This window comes from Telmatherina bonti, assembly GCF_933228915.1.
Source record: "Telmatherina bonti genome assembly, chromosome: 22".
NCBI classification, from domain to species: domain Eukaryota; kingdom Metazoa; phylum Chordata; class Actinopteri; order Atheriniformes; family Telmatherinidae; genus Telmatherina; species Telmatherina bonti.
Genome location: NC_136631.1, coordinates 33,888,507 through 33,909,816, shown reverse-complemented (window position 1 = coordinate 33,909,816; position 21,310 = coordinate 33,888,507). Strand labels below are relative to the sequence as shown.

Genomic DNA, 21,310 nt, shown 5'->3' with positions numbered 1-21,310 from the left:
CGACGGGGCTCTTCAGGTTGTCTCAGGCCTGGAAAAGGTCACACTCAGCGGGGTGCTGATTAAAACCTCTCTCCCACGGTGATAGAGCAGTTCAATGGTGGTTCTGAAGAAGCAAACATCCATATTTTGGTTGAGTTTTAAAGCACCTTTTTTTGTGGGGAAAACTTTGAAATGTCAGAGGGAGGGCAGGAGTGAGGACGGCGAGGAAGACAGAAGGAAGGAGGAAGAGACAGCAGGGATTGACCTGTTAGGACCAACATACTGTAAAACTACGGACTCTCATACATGGAGCATTAAAATTAAGAAGAAAATGTTTCAATTTTTATATTTATTCTTAAGAAACACAAACTGAAAATGATTTAGAGAAAATCTGTCTGTGCACTTTAATGCAGCTTTTCCTTTATAATGAGAAAAGGAAGAATAGGAGCATCAACTCTTTCCTAAACCAAAATAATGATTCATTATCCGTTTTCCAATTTATACTCGGAATTAAAATGGACATAAGCAAAAAAAGTGCCTTGATTTGATTTAGTTTTTTCATCTGAGACGAGGTAAACAAGTTGCGTGACTCAGGCGTTAAATCAGCCCTGTTTATGCTGTGTTGACAGCGCTTCCACAACTGTGTTGAACTCTTTACATCATCATAATAAACACATATATGGAGAGAAATTTGTGTCTTTATTAGTCAATCAAAAAAGTTAGATTTGATTTCTATCCCTCAAAAAATTTGATTCTCACTTCCTTTTTTTTTTTTTTTTTTGCTCTCAAAAATCATTTTGGTTTCAAATCTAACTTTTGATTGCATAATAAAGACACAAATTTCTCTCCATATACATACAGAATGAAATATGTCCTTACTCTGTTTCTCATGAGCATTTGATATAAAAGATGATTTTTGTTTCCACCTGTATCTGTAAATACTAAGCAGCTGAATTCAATTCAATTCAATTCAACTTTATTTGTACAGCGCCACTTCACAACAATGTTGTCACAGGGCACTTTACATACACGAATCAACATCCACATCATTTCAAGCCAATTCATACATATCCTGTAATAGAAACCAACTGATTGCATCGAGTCATGACTTGGATCCAATCCACCATCCAGAGCTGCACGAGGCGACAGTGGGAAGGAAAAAACTCCCCTTTAACAGGAAGAAAACCTCCGGCAGAACCCGGCTCAGGGAGGGCAGCCATCTGCCTCGACTGGTTGGGGTGGAGAGGACAGGAAAGACAGATCAACATGTACAACTGCACTTATTCAGGAAGACCTGCGGAAAAAAGGAGAAATAAGTTAGAGACGGCAATATTGTCATATATTTATACATTAATATATGAGAGAAATAAAGCGAGGTACTTCTCAGTGCATCAGGTAACATCCCCATTGCTACATAAGTAATGGATGACTAGACTACCCATAACTATAAGAGCAAAGAGCAGAACCTGGACAGTTGGGTCCCGTACATGCAGATTCCAACTCAGGAGATGCTCATATCCTCACTATAAGAATCATGGAAAAGGAAGGTTTTCAGCTCCATCTTAAAGGTGTGGAGGGACTCTGCCTCCCGAACCCACGGTGGGAGCTGGTTCCATAAGAGAGGAGCCTGATAGCTAAAGGCCCTTCCTCCCATAGGACTCTTTGAGACTCTGGAACCACCAGTAAACTGCAGTCTGAGAGCCAAGTGCTCTGTTTGGAATATATGGAACTATAAGATCTTTTATGTACAATGGAGCTTGGTCATGGAGAGCTTTATATGTGAGGAGAAGAATTTTAAACTTTATCCTGGATTTAACAGGGAGCCAGTGTAGAGAGGCTAAAACTGGTGAAACATGATCTCTCCTGCTAGTCCTCATCAGAACCCTCGCTGCAGCATTTTGGATCAGATGGAGACTTTTCAGGGCATATTTGGGACAACCCATAAATAAGGAATTGCAGTAATCCAGTCTGGAAGTAATAAAGGCATGGACTCATTTTTCTGCATCTTTCTGAGACAAGATGGCCCTAATTTTTGCAATATTACGCAGGTGGAAGAAGGCGGTTCTAGAAACCTGTTTTTTTTAATGTGAGCTAAAAGACAAGTCCTGGTCAATAATGATTCCAAGATTTCTCACAGTGGTACTGGAGGCCAGATTAATGCCATCCAGATTAATTACATAACTGGATAATTTTGTTCTAAGACAGTTTATGGTGTAACCATACATTGTGTAACCTCTCTGATTTCGTCATGTGCTCATCATAGCAGAGAAATTTAAGTGAAATCAGTTTCTTGAGCTGTAAGTCAAAGTTTCCAGTCACAAAGTTGTCTCTCTTTGAACCAACTTTGATCACCATGGCAACTGATTCAAGACTCATCGCCCAAAAGTCTTTTATTTTCCTGTAACTGACTGAAAGATGACAAATAAGAAAAAGTACTATGATACTGTAGTAAAGAGGAAAGCTGATGGAACAAACTTATCTAGGCAGCCATCATGTTATATGTCCAACACAGCTGCACTTAAAATTGTTAAACTTGTCTCAATAGGCATGAATTTGAATTGAAAAGTTCAATGATCATTTATTTCTTGCATTTAAAGGTTGTATTGTGTAATATATGCAAGTTAAATAAACAATTGAACACATGTTAATCAGCAGCGAGTGCCTACAGATGTGTCGATCAACCATAACCTATTAATCTAAATGCTAAAGATCTATGAATACATGAGGAAACAAAGACATTTTCTGACACATAAAATCTTCATTTTCTTTTTTTTATAATTCACACTGAAAGGAAATACTGCGTTTGTTAAGACGATCAAACAAATTCAGCACCGTTGATACGTGTAGCCAACACTGTGCACACAGAGCAGAGATCATTAACAGGTCATGTGACTCGTCTCAGATTAAAAATGAAACAAATCAAGGTGCTTGTTTTCTGTTATTTCTATTTATATAAAAACAGATAAAAGTCTGTTTTTTTCTTTAGGAAGCAACATATAGGAGAAAAGTGCTTTTTTTTCTATCAAAGGAAATAAAGATCACAATATGGTGATTTTATTCACAGATCGAACCCAAACCCACCATAAAAGATGAAGAAGTTTAATTTTTTTTTTTTTTAATAGGAAAGTGGCTGCAGAGAAACTTAAATAATTACAGGCAGTAGATGGTGAGAGTCATAATACTGAGTATCTTTTAACAGGTTTCATCCCTTTTGGCACACCAGTGGTAAGACTTGGACTATAGTCATCCAAATCCACTTTTTCTACTCATTTAACAAGTATAAAGCAAGACTGCCAAGTTATTTTTGGTAATTTGATTTATTTTTTCCTGCTGCAGGTTGTTGGCCTCCTCCTCCCAAATCAAACATTGGTGTCAACTGTGTTCTGGCAGGTATTACTTCACCTTTACAACTCCGACTGACATTGTGCCAATGTCACAAACAGCTATTAATCACTTTAAAGAGATGAGTACTTAAAATACTTATAAAGAGTTATAGGTATTTTTGTGAATTTTATAGTTTTCTCTTGCAAATTTCACACTGCAAACTTGGCAGTGAATAAATGTCCATCTAGAGCAACAAGTCCAACTTCAACTAGACGACACTTTAAGTCCTAAAGGGGCAATAATAGTTAAGATTAATATTTATAATATTGTTTCTGTTTCATTTAAAGAAGATGTGGATGAGAAAAGCATGAAGCTTGACTTCAGCAATGTCTTTTCTGTGTTTAAACGTGATCCTTTTCATCTTTTTGCAAAAATCAGATGATAACGCTTTCTAAAAACACAAAAAGTCCTTAAATCAGACATTAATATATATTCCTGACAAAACTATTTACTGTTTATTTTCAAGCTCCCATTTGTTTTGTTGGTTTTTATTGTTTTTTTACCCTTTGTTCTCTTTCTAGTGGTTAAACCAGAGTCACAATGCCTGTGTTAACTTCTGCAATCGCAATGCCTCCAAGGTAATGGCACGTTAAACAACTCCCAAAAAACAACTTATAAAGAATATTTAAAATGATTGATCTCTTCATTTCTGCCATGCGGACAGCCGGCTCCAGTTTCCAATTTCCTCCAGGGATACATCGGAGCAGTGACCAGTGCCGTGTCCATTGCTGTGAGTTACTTTGAGTTGCTGTTACTTTTCAGTTCATCATGATGGGATTTCAAAAACATGAAGACATTTATGTAGATGCCTCACTCAGTCCTTTAAAATCCATTTTTTACAGCCACCAGCCTCCACATCTTTCGCCGGGATTTTAAATTTGGAATTTTTTTGCTTTGTGTACTGATGCTCCAAAAAAAAAAAAAAAAAAAAAATATATATATATATATATATATATATATATATATATATATATATATATATATATATATATATATATATAATTTTATTTTATTTTATTTTTAAAAACTTTTTTATTTTATTTTATTTTTAAAAACTTTTTACTTTTGTTTTATTTTTTTCAAAGCTTTATTTTTTAAGAAACTTTATTTTATTTTCTTTTAAAAGCTTTTTTATTTTATTTTATTTTTAAAAACATTTTCTTTTGTTTTAGTTTTTAAGCTTTGTTCTATTTTATTTCATTTTATTTAAATTTAATTTATTTTATTTTATTTTATTTGCATTGAACCTCTAAAATACTTTTCTATCTAGTTATTGGTCATGGTTAATATTTACATGTATCATCTGATTTTTGTGCAGATTGCACTTAAGATGTAAATAAGTGTTTATTTCCAAAAGTACAAACAATTGATATGTGTGATAAGAAAAAAACAATATACTTTAAAACTAATTACTTATATTAATATTGATTTAAATTATTACAGAAATCTTATTTATACAGTCTTGTATAAGTATGGATGTATGGATTCCCTGCGTTGTGGCTTTTTGGAGCGTCACTGAAGTGAGGAGCAGATGAATCTGCATCTACGTTCATGTTATCAGTTACATAAAGAGCTGACACCTCATGATCTCTAACAGTCTGTCATACCAACTCTTTACATGTCAGAAGACAATGCACCACAGGCTAAAGGTTTCCATGGTTACGCTGCAAACCTTAATTTGTCAGTAATCTGATTTTAATGTGTTATTTCAGATTGTTTGTCACTGAATCAATCTTTTTAGATCCAAATCCAAATGTTTCATAGTTTAGTGGGGAACCAGAATTATAATACCACCATCAGTTTTTCTCTGTGTGTCATCAAAGATCCAAATATCAAAAGATTAGAAAGTACATTTGTACACCTGCCTGTCTGAACCCCGAGCATGGACTTGGAGCTCAAAGTGACCAATTACTGGTTCTGCTGGGCGTCATCCGGCTGATGGCCTCAGGCTCAACAATGATGGCAAGCGCAGGAAAAAATGGCAGGGAGTCTGGAGGGAGGAACGACAGGCCGGGAGGGGGCAGGAGCTTTTCCAATTAAGCATCCTTTCTGGTGACGACCCCCCGCTGGGCTGAGGAGAGTGAGAGGCTGAAGTGTTGTGTTGGTGTGTTATCTGAGCACATGCACCGACCTCTCGTATGTTAAGACTTGAACCAATCAGTTATTTATACACAGTGTCAGGAATTTCTGTCGCCACCCCCAGATTATCACATTAAGTTTCCAAATATGCAAGGTGTGAAACGTTGACTTTCTACATCGGTGTCATGTGTTTACCTTCAGGTTGGGTTAAATGCTTTAATCCAGAAAGCAAGCCACTTTAGTGCAACCACCAGGCTTTTGGTGCAGAGATTCATCCCTTTTCCTGCAGTGGGTAAGTTTTGTCTACATTCACCTGCTCCAGTTTTACAATAAACATGTTTTTGAATTATTATTTTGGTTAAATTTAAGGACAATCACCATCGCATTGTTTTCACACACTTGATTTTCTTTCCATTCTTCAGTCAGGACAATGTATCCTGCATCCTCTGCAGTTCTGGTATAAGCTCATCCTTACCCTACAGTGTAATAAAAACCTTTTGTTACTCTGCTGTGATCACAATAATTCTCTGTGTGCAAGCCGAGGTGGTTTCATCCAACTCCTCGCAGTCCGTTTTCGCCTCTGCAGGGTTAGGAGAGCTTGCTTTGTCAGACGTGTAGAGCCACAAAGCTGATTTTCATGCCACTCACCCACAAACACAATCGTCACCCAGGGGTATAAACCTGTGTCCCAGAATGCCCCGGGTTGCTGGCTCATAATTAAATTGTTTTCCCGCTCCCCTCCCACCTCCCTGCCTTACCGTAGCGGCTCTTCTAATTAAATCAACAGGTTTCTGCAGCGCAGCCTTTGCCTGGTAATTGGCTGATGGTTGGAACTCTGCTGCAGCAAACAAATTGGATAATTACCCCTAAAGTAGCGTCTATGTCAAGGCCTCATTTACCTGATTTCAGTCAGTGCATTGTTGTTGCTGTTGTTGTTTTTGTAGGCTCACATAAAAGGTAATTAAAATGGCTAATTGGAGCGAGGGAAAGCAAAGTGCTGTTTGATTTTTCACCCGTTTGATTCTGTTTGCTTACTTAAGGCTAGATTTATTTGTAATAACCTAATCAAGTGGCAGCCTGTCATTCAATTAAATTATGAAGACCTTAACTGGAGGGAAATCCGTGCAAGCTGAAATTTGTGGGTTTAATTAATTAGTTTTCTTTCGAAAATATTTGTCATTATTTGCAACATTTAGGACTTAATTATGTGAAAAATTCATGGTTGCATTTCCATTAATGTACCATAATTATCAGATATAATTAGAGTACATAAATGTAATTATTTAAAATAATTACAAATTGCAATCAAATGCCAACATTAAGCTGTGCTGATCTTGCAATTATCTAAATTTTCTAATTACTTTGATACCTTTATTATTGTAATTACAAATATGTTTTTGAGAATTTGATCTTTCTGCTGCAGTTTTTTTTTCATTCCTTGCCAAAACCATAGTATCTGTCCTCATGTTAATTGCTTTGGATTATATATATTAGAAAAATCCCTTGTAGGTAAAAAGAGCTGTTTGTTCAGTCAATTAAATCCCCTGACAAAGCAACCTGCCATCCCTGGAGGCCTCAGGAAAGATAACTGTGAACGCTGTTGTCTTAAATTAAAAAGGCTTGGGGCACCACCACTAAACTCTCTAAAATGAGTTTTTCTTATTCCTATTAGAGTCAAGAAGAAAGGTCCATCTACATTAACATACATTTGTGTTCATTTTGGCTTTCGTGAATAAATCAGAGGGGAACGACACTTGTGTTTGTCAACCTGCCAACCACCTCCGTTTCATCCCCTAATGCTGATTTCATCTTATTTCTTTCAAAGTCACACTCGCACCTTGTGCTCAGTTTTGTGAATTATGACACAAATGACAGCAGTGATGCTCTTCATTCAACCTGTGGGCAAAGCAGAGGAGTTTAGTGTCTTTCAGAGAGTCTGTTGGAGGCAAACGAGATATTTTAATAACAGGATAAATCCTGCTTCTAGTTTATTTAAGGAGGATCCTTTTCAAAAGGATTTGTGTCTTTATTATCCAATCACAAAAGTTAGATTTGAAAACAAAAATTATTTTTGAGAGCAAAACAAAAAAAAAAAGTGAGAATCAAATTTTTATGTAGATATATAAACAAATTAGGTTCCAATTAAAAAAATATATATTTGAGAAAGCAGACTTCTCCAACTTCAATCAGAACTAATGTTTTCAATCAAAACTACAGTTTTCTTCAATCAAAACTAATGTTTGTAAGTCAGAAATTACAACCATTGTGCATAAAAATAAGTCCTCTTCTCTTTTCAGTTCAAAACATTTGGTTACAAGTTCTAAAGTTTTGTTTGCAATTCAGTCCTCTTTGCTTGCAACTTCTAAAGTTTTGGTTGCAAATTTACTTGCATTTGATGGGTGGGGCCTGCGCTGGTGAATGAGAGCAGAGTTTCTATTGGTTGGTTTCTGTTGTTTCTATTGATTGGATGATAAAGACACTAATTTCTCTCCATATGATGGCACATTGGTTTTGTACTCATAAATACTCCGTATTTGGGAACAGACTCACACTCACAGGAAGTAATGATGGCAAATCTGCTTTTATTTTTTCGTAAAATAAAAGCAATATTTGTAAATTTCGACAAACAACAATTTGTGGGTGTTTCCATTGAACAATGTTTAGCGCATTAGCTTCAAGTCTCGTAAAATGTCATTATTCTCGTGAGATTTCATGAAAATTGCATTTGAAGCAAAATAGCCACGCTGTTATTTTGGAGTTTTCTAGTTGCTGTGAAGAATTTGCTGCAGCTTATTGATGCTTTTCCACCTTATTATCTTTTCTAAAACTCTGAAATTTGCTGTTGTTTGTTCCACACCGTGCCATCTTTATTAAAAAAAAAAAAAAAAACTAGTCATGACCCCCCACGTCACGTCAGGGGACACGTAAATGCGAAAAAAGTGTTTCCATTGCACTTTTGCGATATGTCTCTATATCAAAGCATCTGAAAAACCGCTTCATGAGAGCGTAAAATCTTTTCTAAGATTTCATGAGGTGAAAAAAGTAAAAACGCTCTATTTGAGACTTTTTTTTTTCTAAATGTAAGTGTTTCCATTAGCGTTTTTTTATTGTGATATTTTGTTTTTGTGCAATTCTAGGTGTAATAAAAAACACACCATGTGAGATCAATTCAATTCTTGGACCCCTTTTTATTCCCCTTCTAAAATGCTTCTTTTAGGGAACCTGATTCAATATTTAATCTTTTATTGTGATAAAACACAAGTTTATTTAGAAGTCTGGAAACTTTTCAAATATAAACTTCAATTCACAACTCAATGTCTATATTTTCTTTGGCTTCCACATATCTATATGAAGGCAAAAGCATTGGCATGTTCTTATTTGCTCAGCTGTTATTGTTCTGCTTACCTCCAGCCTCTCAAGCTTTCTCTATCTGAGGAGTTTCAGGTTTTAGAGGCTTTATTCGCAGGATTTATTCTTATTTTTTGTCCAAAGTGTGCAACTAAGATGAGGAAAAGAGTTCGGTTAAAATAATAGAAATACTGCTGGAAATGGTGCTACAGTTTCTGTTCATTAATCCCAGCCGAGTCCTCTGACTCTTTTCATACTGTACAGGGCCGGATGAAAAGTGGAGAGGCCTCTGGGCCCAGAGTGTTCCAGGGGCCCCCTTCCCCAACGCAACATTGTGAAAATTGTGAATGATACACTGTGAAATGACATGTCTAACATCCCTCAGCCAGTGGTACCAATAGCAACATACTGGATACTGTGGTGTAACTATATTACTTTTATGTGCATTTTGTTTTAAGTCCAAACTACTGGTGTTTTCCCTACGTGGGCCCCACATAGGCCCTACATGGGCCCCATAATGCCCATTGGATAATCTGGCCTTACACGCTTCCCAGCTTCCTTCAGAAACGATGCCCTTTGAGATGATTTTTACCACAAACTATGGATTCAGACTAAAATTTCCCCGAACTTCCAACATAAAATGCAGAGTGATAGGATCAGAGCCTAACACCAAACTTTACTTATGCTCATTCATAATAATTCATGTGAGCTGTCTGACTGAAATTACTTGTAATTCATGTAAATGCTACCTTTGCTTTTTATTTACGTTTGAACAATTATTCAGAATAAGTTATTAACATCTATGTTTTGTATATAAGTCAAATTATTCAAAGGGAGAACAAAGGTACATATCAGTTGAAAATGGGGGAAAAAAACAAGGGATGAATAGTTCTGTAAGCCATCATAAAAAAAAAAATAAAAAAAAATCAAGCTGATGGCAGCACTACAGGAAAGGGAAATGGGTCAAATAAAATGGTGCCTCTCAGCAAACACACTGACATCAGCGTGCGATGAGTGATGATGCTTCAGTGGCTAAAACCTCTCAGGAAATTAGACGTCTGTTTGAAGACGGAGCTTTTCTTTTTTTCTTTTGTTTCAAAATGACATTTTCCATAGTTCGTCAAACAGTTTTGTTTTTCTTTCTCCTGATGACACATTTATTTCCCTTCATCAAAGAATCCACAGACACCTTGTTTCTGCTGCCTGATCTTATACTCGAGCCATATACTATGAATGTTGAAAAATAAATATGCTTTGACTCCACAGCAAGTGCAAATGTCTGCAACGTGGTGCTCATGAGACACTCTGAGCTGTCAGAGGGAATCAGTGTGCTTGACGATGATGGGAAAGTAGTGGGAACATCAAAAGTGGCTGCCAGGCATGTATGTCTCATATCTGATGCACAATGATCATGTTGTTTTCTATTACGGACAAACAAGGGCCTAGATTCAACAGATATGATTTTTCATGACAGGCATTGTTGGAGACAGCCCTGACCAGAGTGGTCCTGCCAATGCCCATACTGGTGCTTCCTCCTTTGATCATGACTGGACTGGAAAAGTAAGAAACTCCTCTTCAGTAAAAACGGGTATATGATGGAAAAAAGAAACAACCTTTTTCATTTTCTAAGACATTCGCTTAATAGATTACAGTGCAGCATTTCTAGAATGTCTTATGTCTTGAAATTTGACCTTTTCTGTGGCATTTTCTTTGATTTGATCACAATTTGACTTAATTCTTCTCAAATAAAAAAAAAAAGGTTTATCTTTCAATGAATATTTACAAAAGAGGACTTGTAAAATTTCTTTTGTCTGCTTATGATCTGATCAAAAACACATCATACGAGCACAAAGCTTGCATAGTCTGCTTGTTATCTGTCATATAAACTTTAATCTGTCTAATTAAATTGTCACTTTCTATAAATAAATAAAATCTACTCTAACTTCAGGAGAAATACAAAACAATTTACATATATTTCTGGAAAACCTGATTGGTATTTAAAAGACATTACAACATGATAAGAATTTTGCCACTTTACTTGATCTACTTTTATCATTTTTGGAAACAAATTTTCAAATTAAGAGTCCAGAATCCGTTTAAAAGATTTCCAGGCAACATCAACAGGTGTTATTACCTCCACCAAGGACGTAACGTTTTTGTCGGAATTTATCTGTATGTTTTCTGTCTGTGTGCAACATAACTAAAAAGTTATGGACGGAATTTCGTGAATTTTTGTAGGACTTGTTGGAAATGTGAAAAGGAAGAACTAATTTGATTTTGGTGGTGATCCGGATTACTGTTTGGATCCAGGAACTTTTTAAAAGCCTTGCCGGAGGTTTGCGCTCTCTGAGTGCTTTTCTAGTTGGAAATGCAGAGTTGGTTTTCATAAATTTAATGTAAAACACTTTTTTTTAAAAAAAAAAGAAAATGTCTTGAATTGAAAATGTACATATCTACAGTTTCTGTCTGCTTTAATGTGTTACTTTGTCATTTTTAGGCCACTTCTCTGTAAATTGCATGATTATTTTGCAATTCTAAAGCTAGAAGTAGAAATACTAGACTGGTACTTTTAATCAGATCATTTAAAAAAGTCTCTCAAGCTTCCCTTTGAATTTTCATCCACCAAAAAAAAAAAAAGACAAAACAACAACATAATTAATATTTTTTAGTATGGAAGCAGTCACCTTCCCCTTTCCTCCACTACATGATTTCTGTAGGTGAATTTCTTTTACCCAAGCAAACGTTTGTGGCAGCATTGTGGCCGTTTAGCCTCCTCTTGTTTCAAATACCATTTCTGTTGCTGCTACATCCCTTAATACGCATTAAACTGGATAAGGATAGTTAAAACTTGCTAATTGTGCACTAAAGCATTGCTTTTACACGACTAGCTGTTATAAACTAGCTGTAAACTCATAGCTGTGACTAAACGAACAATAATACCACATGAATTTTGATGATGTCTCATAATTTACTTTCCCTCAGATCTTTGCATGATTTTATGAACAGCAGAGCTGTTGTTTCTAAAACATCCACCGTCAGATCCACCCTCTCCACCACTGAGATTCAGTGGCGTATGATTTGACTGTAATGATGCCTTAATGATGCGACATGTTTACATGGACGTCCTGTGATCGATGGGCTGACTGTGCCGAGGAATGTGGCCTTCTTTGTAACTCCCTGACAGCACTTGTCCCAACCGCTCTGAGTAGGCGGGCTCAGACAGCGCGTCCGGCTGCCAGGTGTGTTTAGGGTTCCTGGCAGCTGAAGGACTGAACAGGGAGATACAGAACAGAGGGTTTGTGTATGTTTGTGAGAGAGGGAGGGAGGGAGCAAGGAGCTGGCTATGTTTGCATGTGACTGGTGCTCAGCTATTCTTTATGTCAGCTTACCTTCACTGGCTTTCAATGGAGCGAGAACAAGAGGACAGAGACGGGCGGCCCCACAATGATGGATTACACTGCTGAGAACACAGTTAGTGCAATGACTGCAGGTTCTGTCTTAATGCCCACCTATCAGTGTGTTACTTTGCTGTTGTCCATTTTAGCCCACATACCCCGATAACCTGATGTGGGACCAAAAATGGCTAATATGTAGGTACAACTCTGTTGTTTTGTATAAAGGTAGCAATGTTCTGTGACCATAATGCTACTTATGTAATAACAAAGTATGTTTTGGCCCTGCAACAATTAAGCAAGTTTTTCCTCTAAAGAATTTGAATTATTGTTGTTGCAGCGTACCATTACTGACAGTAAATCCTGCTACATACTAGAGCTGGACGATATGACGTGTATGTCCTTTGGGCGATAGAAAATGTCTATCATTTCATGAGGCTCAATCGTTTACGCCACAATATGCTGCTTTACAGCAGTATTTTACATCAAGATGCGCTTTACGCCATGCGTGCTGCAATACACAAACAAACATGGAGGAAGACGGTAGAGGACACGTTTCAGAGCAGGATTATTGATGACTAGCAAACCCAAACCGAAAATATATTAAAAAATATATTTAACAAAATTTTACACCGTATAGTTTAGCAGCCTCCCTCCGAAGCATCATCTTGCTGCAGAAACTTGAAATTTATCAGCTTTAGGATCTATCACGTCATCAAAAAGAGAGTAAAACTGATTAAAAAATAACTTTAAAAGTAAATTCCACAATCATAAAATAGTCACAAATATTAACTGCAAATTCCTTGTTAAGGCCCATTTATGCTCAACACAGAAGATGGACAGATTAAAACATGTCCTGCATCACGTGTATAATTTTGTGTTTTTTAAAGGGGCTTACTATCCGTCACTTAAAGCAGAAAATGGAGTAATACCACTGGAAATCACAGGATGTGTTGAGATGCACACTACCAGTCAAAGGCTTGGAAACACTTTCCCATTAAATCCAGAGGAAAGTGTTTCCAAACTTTTGACTGGTAATGTATAGCTGACACACAACTGGCAAAAAGAAAAAACCAGAGAAGAAGAGGAACAGGAAGACGATGACACAGAAACCACCTAAATAAAAAGAAGACATAGAGGAAGTTGAGGAGAACGTTACCGCTAACAATCTGCGTCAAAACGTGGACGAGAACTCTGAACTCACCACTGCTGGCTAGCGCATGAACTGACTTAACTACGGCAACATAAAAGACACGTGGGAGCAGGCCTGGATGTTTGGACGATAGAAAATGTCTGTTTTTTCATATGAAAGTCTCTATCATTTACGCCACAACAAGGTGCTTTACTGCAGTGTTTTACGTCAAGAGCGCTTTACGCCATGCACACTGCAATACATAAACAAACATGGAGGAAGACGGTAGCAGACGTGTTTCAGAGCAGGATTATTCACTAAAAAGATGACCAGCCAACCCAAACCGATGAGCTTGTTCCTAAAAGAGGGGAAATTTCTGTCGCATGGATGCGGTTTGGATGTAAAAAGGCTGACGTGGAACCGACAACAAAGTAGTTCCAAGTCCCAACAACGGACTCCGACACAACTAACTAATTTTATCAGTTGCACAAGAATCAGGATAAAGAATACAGAATAAAGAATAGTCAACGAGCAAAAGCAGAAAAAGCAGCGTCAAGTGGTACGAAAGCGCTTATAATGAACTCCAGATGCAAACGCTACAACAGGCATTTATCCGTGTGACGTCCATAGTTCCCGCAGATGGAACCAGATCACTGCTGCCGTTGCCAAACACATCTGGTACATAACTGATGACTGACACAAAATGACACAAACAATTTTATATCGTTATGTATATTGTTATGGGGATATAAAATAAGCGATATCGGGGTATGAGATTTTGGCCATATCAGCCCGCCCTACTACCTACTGTACGAAAAACAAGAACTCTTTTCTTCTTCTCGAGGCCCGAGGAAGAAAATGACGTCATGTTGTTCTTATGGACGTGATTGAAGAAAGTTCTCGACACATCGGGCTTGCAGAACTTTTTTCTTGCAGAACTTAAAGGAAGGTTTGTGTGATTGGTTGAATATTTGAGGTGGGCGTGGTTAACACAGAAAAACATGAAGCGGACAGTCGCCGCTTCAGCATTGTTGCTGATGAAGGTAAGATGGATTGTTTTAGTAAAACAGATGAAGGAGGTGGTGAGAAAGTTTGAAGATTAAACACAGAGACGCAGCTGGGTCTGTGCGTCCAGCTTCTCATGCAGTGTGAATGGACAAGACAAAAAAGGTTTTTTTATCTCTTGTTCTAGCGGCATTGAGAGCAAAAAGAAAGCTCTCGTTTCTCGTGGAGCATGTAACAAAACTAACTGTGGTAATACAATGGAGGAGTGTCCAATATTATTGAGGATTAAAATGGACACAGTTGGTAATTGTGTCAAAAGTTCATTTTAACAGATATGAATGGAGATGCAGCAAATGGTTCATTAGGTATTTGAGTAATCAGATAATTAGGTAATTGATAAATAATTCCAATATAATACAACAAATATAAATCTTAATCTTGATGTTGCATCAAATCCTCATCAAGCTTCTTATTGTTTTCTGTCATCAGCAGTGAATCAGAAGTAGAGTAGTGGTTAAGATGCCAACTTAACCAGCAATTGCTGGTTTTAGTAGGAGCAACACTGATCAAACCAACATCTGTACTTAGATTTATTTCAACTTTTAATATAAAATGAGAATAAAAGCTAACGTTAACACTTTACCGGTTGAAGATGTAGAGATGAAATCTGGAAAGTGTTTCTGGCTAGCAGGGCAGTTTTGGTCACTTTTTGTTTGGATTTCAGCTCTTTTTGTCCAATGCAACAAACATTAGCTGCTTTTTTATTTAAAAACAAAAGAACTACAGGGCAGGAATAAAAAAGTCAGCCAACCATCCAGCTCACTTCAGCTAAAGTGTCTTGTTTTCTAGCATCCAACATATCTTAGGCTGCGTTCACACTAAAGGCTGAAGTGACTTAAATCCGATGTTTTGGCCCTGTGCGACCTGTAACCGATCTTTTCTTAACAGTCTGAGCGACACAGATCTGATATTTTCGAATGCGACCCAGGCCGCTTGGATATGTGGTCCTAAATCCGACATGTATCTGATCTTTTGCCATGCGACTTCAGTCTGAACGATCAGGTCGCATTAATCCGACCGATGTGCCATTGACACACAACAAACATCATTATTCTGCGTTTGTTGTTTATGAACTCTTTGCGCTCACATCACTCTCCCACCAATCCTGACTGCGACTCCGTACCCAAACGTTTCTCTCAGTTGTTGCTGCCACAGCTCCACAAAAGGCCTTCACCAAAAGTTTTACTTTCCTCTTCCGGAAACGTCTCCTTAAAATGAACCCATTCACAATGCTGTGGTTGGACAAAACTTTTAGCATTTTTTTTACTTTTACGGTTGGACCAAACGTTTAAAATAGCAAATGCTCTGCTGCCGTCCATATTTACTTCTGCAAACACAAAGGCGTCACACACACACGCTCACTGCACGTTGCTGTGCCTTCTACGCATGCGGGGCGCTTCTGGTGCGCATGACATTCATACAGGAGATCACATACAAGTCACATTTGAACGGAAATGTGAACAGACTTTCAAAAAATTTGGATTTCACAAAAACATCCGATATGAGCAGCAAGCCCTGCAGTGTAAATGTAGCCTAACAAGCAGACCAGCTAACATTTAAATGCTAACATGAATTATTGCCTTGTGTTTGATGTTGCACTATTGTGCAATGCTAATTTGGTTAGACAACAGGCAGTCTAAATTTTCATTTTTTATTTGAAATGGTCCTAGTCTTAAAGACACTTTCAGTAACTAAAGCACTGCATCCTTGTTTAATGACACAGTGACATCTATCATGTGCATTTTTGGAGCCGCTGCCACACAGCAGCGTCTTGAGGCTGAGAAACCGACACCATCCACCTTTTACATCCAGAATGCGACGTGTTGCTATGTTCGCGGTAAAATAAGGAACTGGCTGTTGTGAGCAGACAACGTCGCTGATTCAGCAAAGAGACGCAAAAAGATTAAAGGAGAAAAAGAGACAAAACAAGAGTCATCTTAAGATCGTTTTTTGCTGGCTGGAGAGAGCTAACAGGTCAGGTAGGATGCAAGATGGATGCTAAATTAGCCGTCGAAAAAGGGCGCTTGATGGGGAACATGAAAAAGTGTTCGGTAGTGTGTCTTTAAGCCATTTTGTTTTTTATTTTCTGATTTATTTTTTTTTGTTTTGTTTTGTTTTTGTTTATTCTCATTCTTGTCAAACCATCAAAGGAAAACCTGTCTAAGCTTGACACAAGCTCTGTTTCATACGCAAACTAAGTGGTATTAATTATTGTTTTAAACACGATGACCACTCAGCATAAACATCTTTTTTGGACTAAATAAACCATCAAATTATATCTTTCACGTCAGCCTTTTTTGGCAATGCTTTTTTCTTTTGTTTTGCGGGGGTTGAGACCTTTTCAGCCATTCAGATCAGGCTCAACCACAACTGATCAGGTTACTGACAGTAAATGCTGCTGTATTGCATGAAATTTTCATCAATTTAAAAAAAAAAAAAATCACCTGATTCTAAGGTTTATAAAGATTTATTACCTCGCCACTTGCATCTCATAATAAATCACAAGTTTTTAATGCACTTCTCAAAGATTTGCGTTAGTGTGTGTGTGTGTGTGTGTGTGTGTGTGTGTGTGTGTGTGTAGCCTAATTAAACCATGGCAGCCATAGGTGTTAATGAGCTCCCTCATTAGGCAGCAGCCCTTCTAGTTCTGGGGGAGGGGGTGGGGGAGGAGAGATGGAGCAGCTCCTTTTCAAGCTCCTGCTGAGTTCGCTGTCCCACACACTGAATAGGAGATTATTTTAAGGATGCCTGTGTGGAAAGAAAAGAGATCAAATGTCTCCTGACAGATTTGTGAAATGTCTTTAATCTTTATTTAGATTTTTTCTGCTGTTAACAGTCGATATTTCACTAAATTTTGTTTTTAAGAATGTATGGGACAGTGGAGAATAATAAAGGTGAAACAAATCCCTTTTAACAGCTAAAGGAGCTGGTTCCATTAGAACCAGAGTCAGGAAGGAAAGCCACCTGACTTGATCGAACAACTACAGGTGTGATCATATTTATTCATAGACTTTCATTAAAGAAGAAAAAAACAGCTGCCTGTAAAATAAGCTGAAATTGACCAAAGTAATAATAAATAAAAATGTTATGAAAATCATTAGATTTTTTTTCTAATTCTGGTTCATAGAAATATTTTTTTTTAAAAGCAAACAAATAAGATAGTTTATTACATATTCCATCAGTCATAAACTAATATTTAGTTGAACAATCCTTTAATGTTTCCGCTCCAGTCAGGTGTTTTCTGTTCCTCTCAGTCAGACTTCTGCACCTGTTGACAGGTATTTTGTCCCACTGTTCAACAGAAAAGTCTCTCATTTGTCCAGGACACATTTGTTTGTTGTTTGTTGTTTGTTTTTTCTTTTTTCAACTCAATTAAATGAAAAAACAGTGTCTTATTTTACTAAATTATATTTTTGCAAACTTTTAATTATTGTTCATTTTTTAAGTCTCCAGTTATTTGAGTGACTGTTGTAAATTTAGCCTTTTCTTTAATGAAAGGGGATGAAGACATACAAAACAACTATACTTAATGGTAGTCCTACCTGCAACACAGACAGAACTCTCTCAGCTCGCCACTAATGTTGCTTTTCCAGCCTTGCTCTGATATTAAAAGCATGGAGGATGCTTATTGGTAGGCTCAGGGAGGCTCATCAGCTGTGTAACTCTCAACCAAGACACTTGTTCCATGAAACCGCTTGAAAGTCAGTCAGTCCACTGAATTCCTCAAATGCCAGCAAAGCAAACTGAGCTTGCATCAGTTATAATCTTCACCTTCTGCCTGTAACAACACACTCTGTTTCTGACTGGGAAGCTTAGGGCATTTACAGATTGTGTGATTTATTTTACAGCCCCAAACGGAGAAATGTAATATTAAGGACCAAGACTTTTCCCATGAATTACAAATAAGTGATTTAAACAATTAGAACATTATGTTACTGATCAGAACACTTAAGCAAAGGAACCAGACTATTTATTTATTTACTCATTTATTTATTTCACACATTCATTAATTCGTTTTCCTAACCGCTTAATCCAATTCAGGGTCGTGGGGAAGCTGGAGCCTATCCCAGCAGTCTTAGGGCGAAAGGCAGGGTACACCCTGGACAGCTTGTCAGTCCATCGCAGGGCCTTATTTCACACATGGCAATGCCATTTGCAAAAAATACAAAAATGGGCAAATAGTTGGAGCTAAAAGAGGGGTTGTGAGTGCAGGGGATGATTGAAACCCATTAAAGGAGTGCTATGATGGTATTTTGAGTTTTCTGAGCTTTCTACAGTGTTACAGTGTTGAATCCTCATCAGACATGTGAACAGCACTGTTTTTTATCACCTAAACGCATGTTTGAGTTTGAGTTTGAGTTCCAGCACTCTCTCCGTTCGGTTTCCATGGCGGCGGAAAACGTGTGGTTTTAGAGAGTTTTTTCTACTTGGAAATCCTTGTGACGTCCCGGGGGATAAGGTTCGGTGATTGGTTACCTTCTACTGGTTAACAAGGGCATGTACAAATACATCAGGCGGGTGGGAAACGTGGGATAAAGTTATTTCCAACGATGGCTGGTGAGTTTACCAAAGAGAGACATCCTGCTGCATTCGTTGCTGTGGGTTGCTGTTTTCCACTTCGTTTTCAGGCTCTGATTCAGGTTCCAACATGTAGGGCTGGATGCTATGTGTTGACATTGTAGTTTGTTTTTTTTATTGAGTTCATATTCGCCTAATCCTTCTGTTTATGAGATGTTACAATGACGGTGAAAGCAGGTGCGGTGCGCGCTCTCGATGTAGTGCAGTGGCGGGAGGCGGGGCTTAATGCGGAAGAGTCTCAATCCACTCGTTTTGCCCGCAGGCTGATCTGACAGCCTACGGAGAGGGTCGGTCTGAAGTAAATAAAGCCATTTGTGAGAATAACTCCATCAATCCCAGCCCTTCTGGTCTCAGAAATAAAAATAAATTAGCCTGAAATGAACATAATAGTTCCACTTTAAACTCTGTATGCGCTTGTTGAAAAGAGCTAACCGAGCGTTAGGGAGCTAACCAACGAACAGAGGTTGGCAGGCTGAAGCCAAGGTGCTGTTAAGGCCCATTTATGCTCCCTTATACGTAAACTGGGTCATCTTTTTCAAGTGTTTTCATACGTCACAGCTCTCATATTTCCATGTGTCTTTTACGTTGCCACAGTTTTCATCCACCAGAGGGCAGTACTGAGTTCAGTGACACCTGTTGGTAGCAGTAATTTATAGTAATTAAGTCATTTATAACCATCTAAAAACACTAGAAGAAGTAGAACAATAAGATTTTTTGTCGTTCTCAGCTTATTCTATCTCTTTCTGGTCATTCTATTTGGTGATTTCTGTCTCTTCTTCTGCCTGTTTCTCTTCTTCACTGGTTTGTTTCTTTTGCTGTTTGCGTGTGGGCGATACAACTCAATACTGCCCCCACGATTTCTGGTAGTATTGATGGATCTGCAAAAAATCATTCATGTAACGACCCTCTGCATAGAGAACAAATGCACCTTTAGTTGTTCGACCCTCTGCCTTCGTGCTGCCGGCTATTGGATACTTGTCAATCAAAAAGGTGATATTGTTTTGATTTTACCTAAATGTGGCTTTCATAATTAATCTTTCTGTGTGTTTAAAGTGAAAAAGTGAGATATCGTCTGTAAATTGACTGCAACTCATCTGATTTGATTTTAGAACTAAATAAAAGAACTGAGCTGTCTTCCCTTCCTTCTTGCTTTTTTCAAAAAAGGTTTTTTCTTTACATCATCTGTAAATTGAAGAAAACAGCTACTCATATGTTGATAAGTTTATTTACTGGAATACAAAGGAGCTCGTGGTTTTCTTCCCACAGGCTTCCTCTCCTGCAGAGACATCGGAGGTTTGTCCTGCCTGTCCACAGCCTGGTATGTCTCGCTGCCTTTGGCCTGGCTCTGCCGCTCGCCATCAGCCTCTTTCCACAGATATCTCAGGTACTTCACACCTTAATATTACTTCATCAAAATACCTGAATTCTGTCATCCAGATGTCTTTCAGCTCTGCAGAGGCTTGGTAACAAGCCATTCTTTTGATTCAGGGATGCATCTAAAGCAGAGGCGCTAAAGTTCAGTCCTTCAGATCTACCATTCTGCAAATTTAACATACAACGCTTCTCCAAAACACCTGAATCAAATGAATAGTTTGTTTTCAGGCTTCTGCAGAGGTAGTGACATGCTAAAGAGGGAATTCAGCTATATGATTCAGGTGTGTTGGAGAGATGCATTTAAGAGTTTCAGGATAGTAGATCTTGAGACTAGACTACACTCTGCAGAAAATGATTGAAAAATCAATGAAAATAAAGAAATATTTAAAAAAAAAAAAGTCTGGAAAACTGTTTCTTCGGCCCACTTAAGAAGATAAATCCAGCTGCTTGGAGGAGAAATATTAGAACTGGGTTGTAGCTTAGTTGTGGTTTTGTTTAATGTTTAGCTTTGCTTAGACCTGCTACATACGACTGTTTCAGTCCATGCATTTACATGGGAGTTTTAATTCCTCTTTAATTCTGAATAAAAGTTAATTCCGCTTTAAACTGATGAAAAACAACCATGTAAACAGTTAATTCCTAATGCTAATTTTTATTCTGAATTAAACTTAATTATGATGTAAGTGGCTGATTTATTTGCATTTTAATTCCAATCTATTTAATTCCTCTGTCATGTAAACCTTCATTCCGCTCTAAGTTAATTCGTTCTGAGCATGCTCGTTACCTCGTCCTGTCCCGATGACGTGCGTTGTTTCGCCTCCCGTGTTCGGTGCTCTATCTTTCTTCTCCTTCTCAGTTGCTGCAAAAAGTGAAGTAGTATGCTCCTGTTGAGCTGCTACTTCTGTATTATAATAAAAATAGCAGTGAAACTGGTACTTATTAAGTAGCTTTTACAAGTTACAACTGAAAAGACGAGAAG

The 21,310-nt window shown here is 37.7% G+C and overlaps 1 protein-coding gene across 2 annotated transcripts in view; it reads left to right on the top strand.

The window, feature by feature from the left end:
- The window catches only part of sfxn5a (sideroflexin 5a), a 44,211-nt gene that overhangs the window by 19,994 nt on the left and 2,907 nt on the right, over window positions 1–21,310 (top strand). For both annotated transcript variants that reach the window (XM_079262599.1, XM_079262600.1), the window contains exons 6-13: window positions 3,179–3,204; window positions 3,316–3,369; window positions 3,885–3,941; window positions 4,028–4,093; window positions 5,644–5,734; window positions 10,057–10,172; window positions 10,265–10,350; window positions 20,224–20,341. In XM_079262599.1, the coding sequence (XP_079118725.1) occupies window positions 3,179–3,204; window positions 3,316–3,369; window positions 3,885–3,941; window positions 4,028–4,093; window positions 5,644–5,734; window positions 10,057–10,172; window positions 10,265–10,350; window positions 20,224–20,341 (614 nt within the window). The remainder of the gene's footprint in view (window positions 1–3,178; window positions 3,205–3,315; window positions 3,370–3,884; window positions 3,942–4,027; window positions 4,094–5,643; window positions 5,735–10,056; window positions 10,173–10,264; window positions 10,351–20,223; window positions 20,342–21,310) is intronic.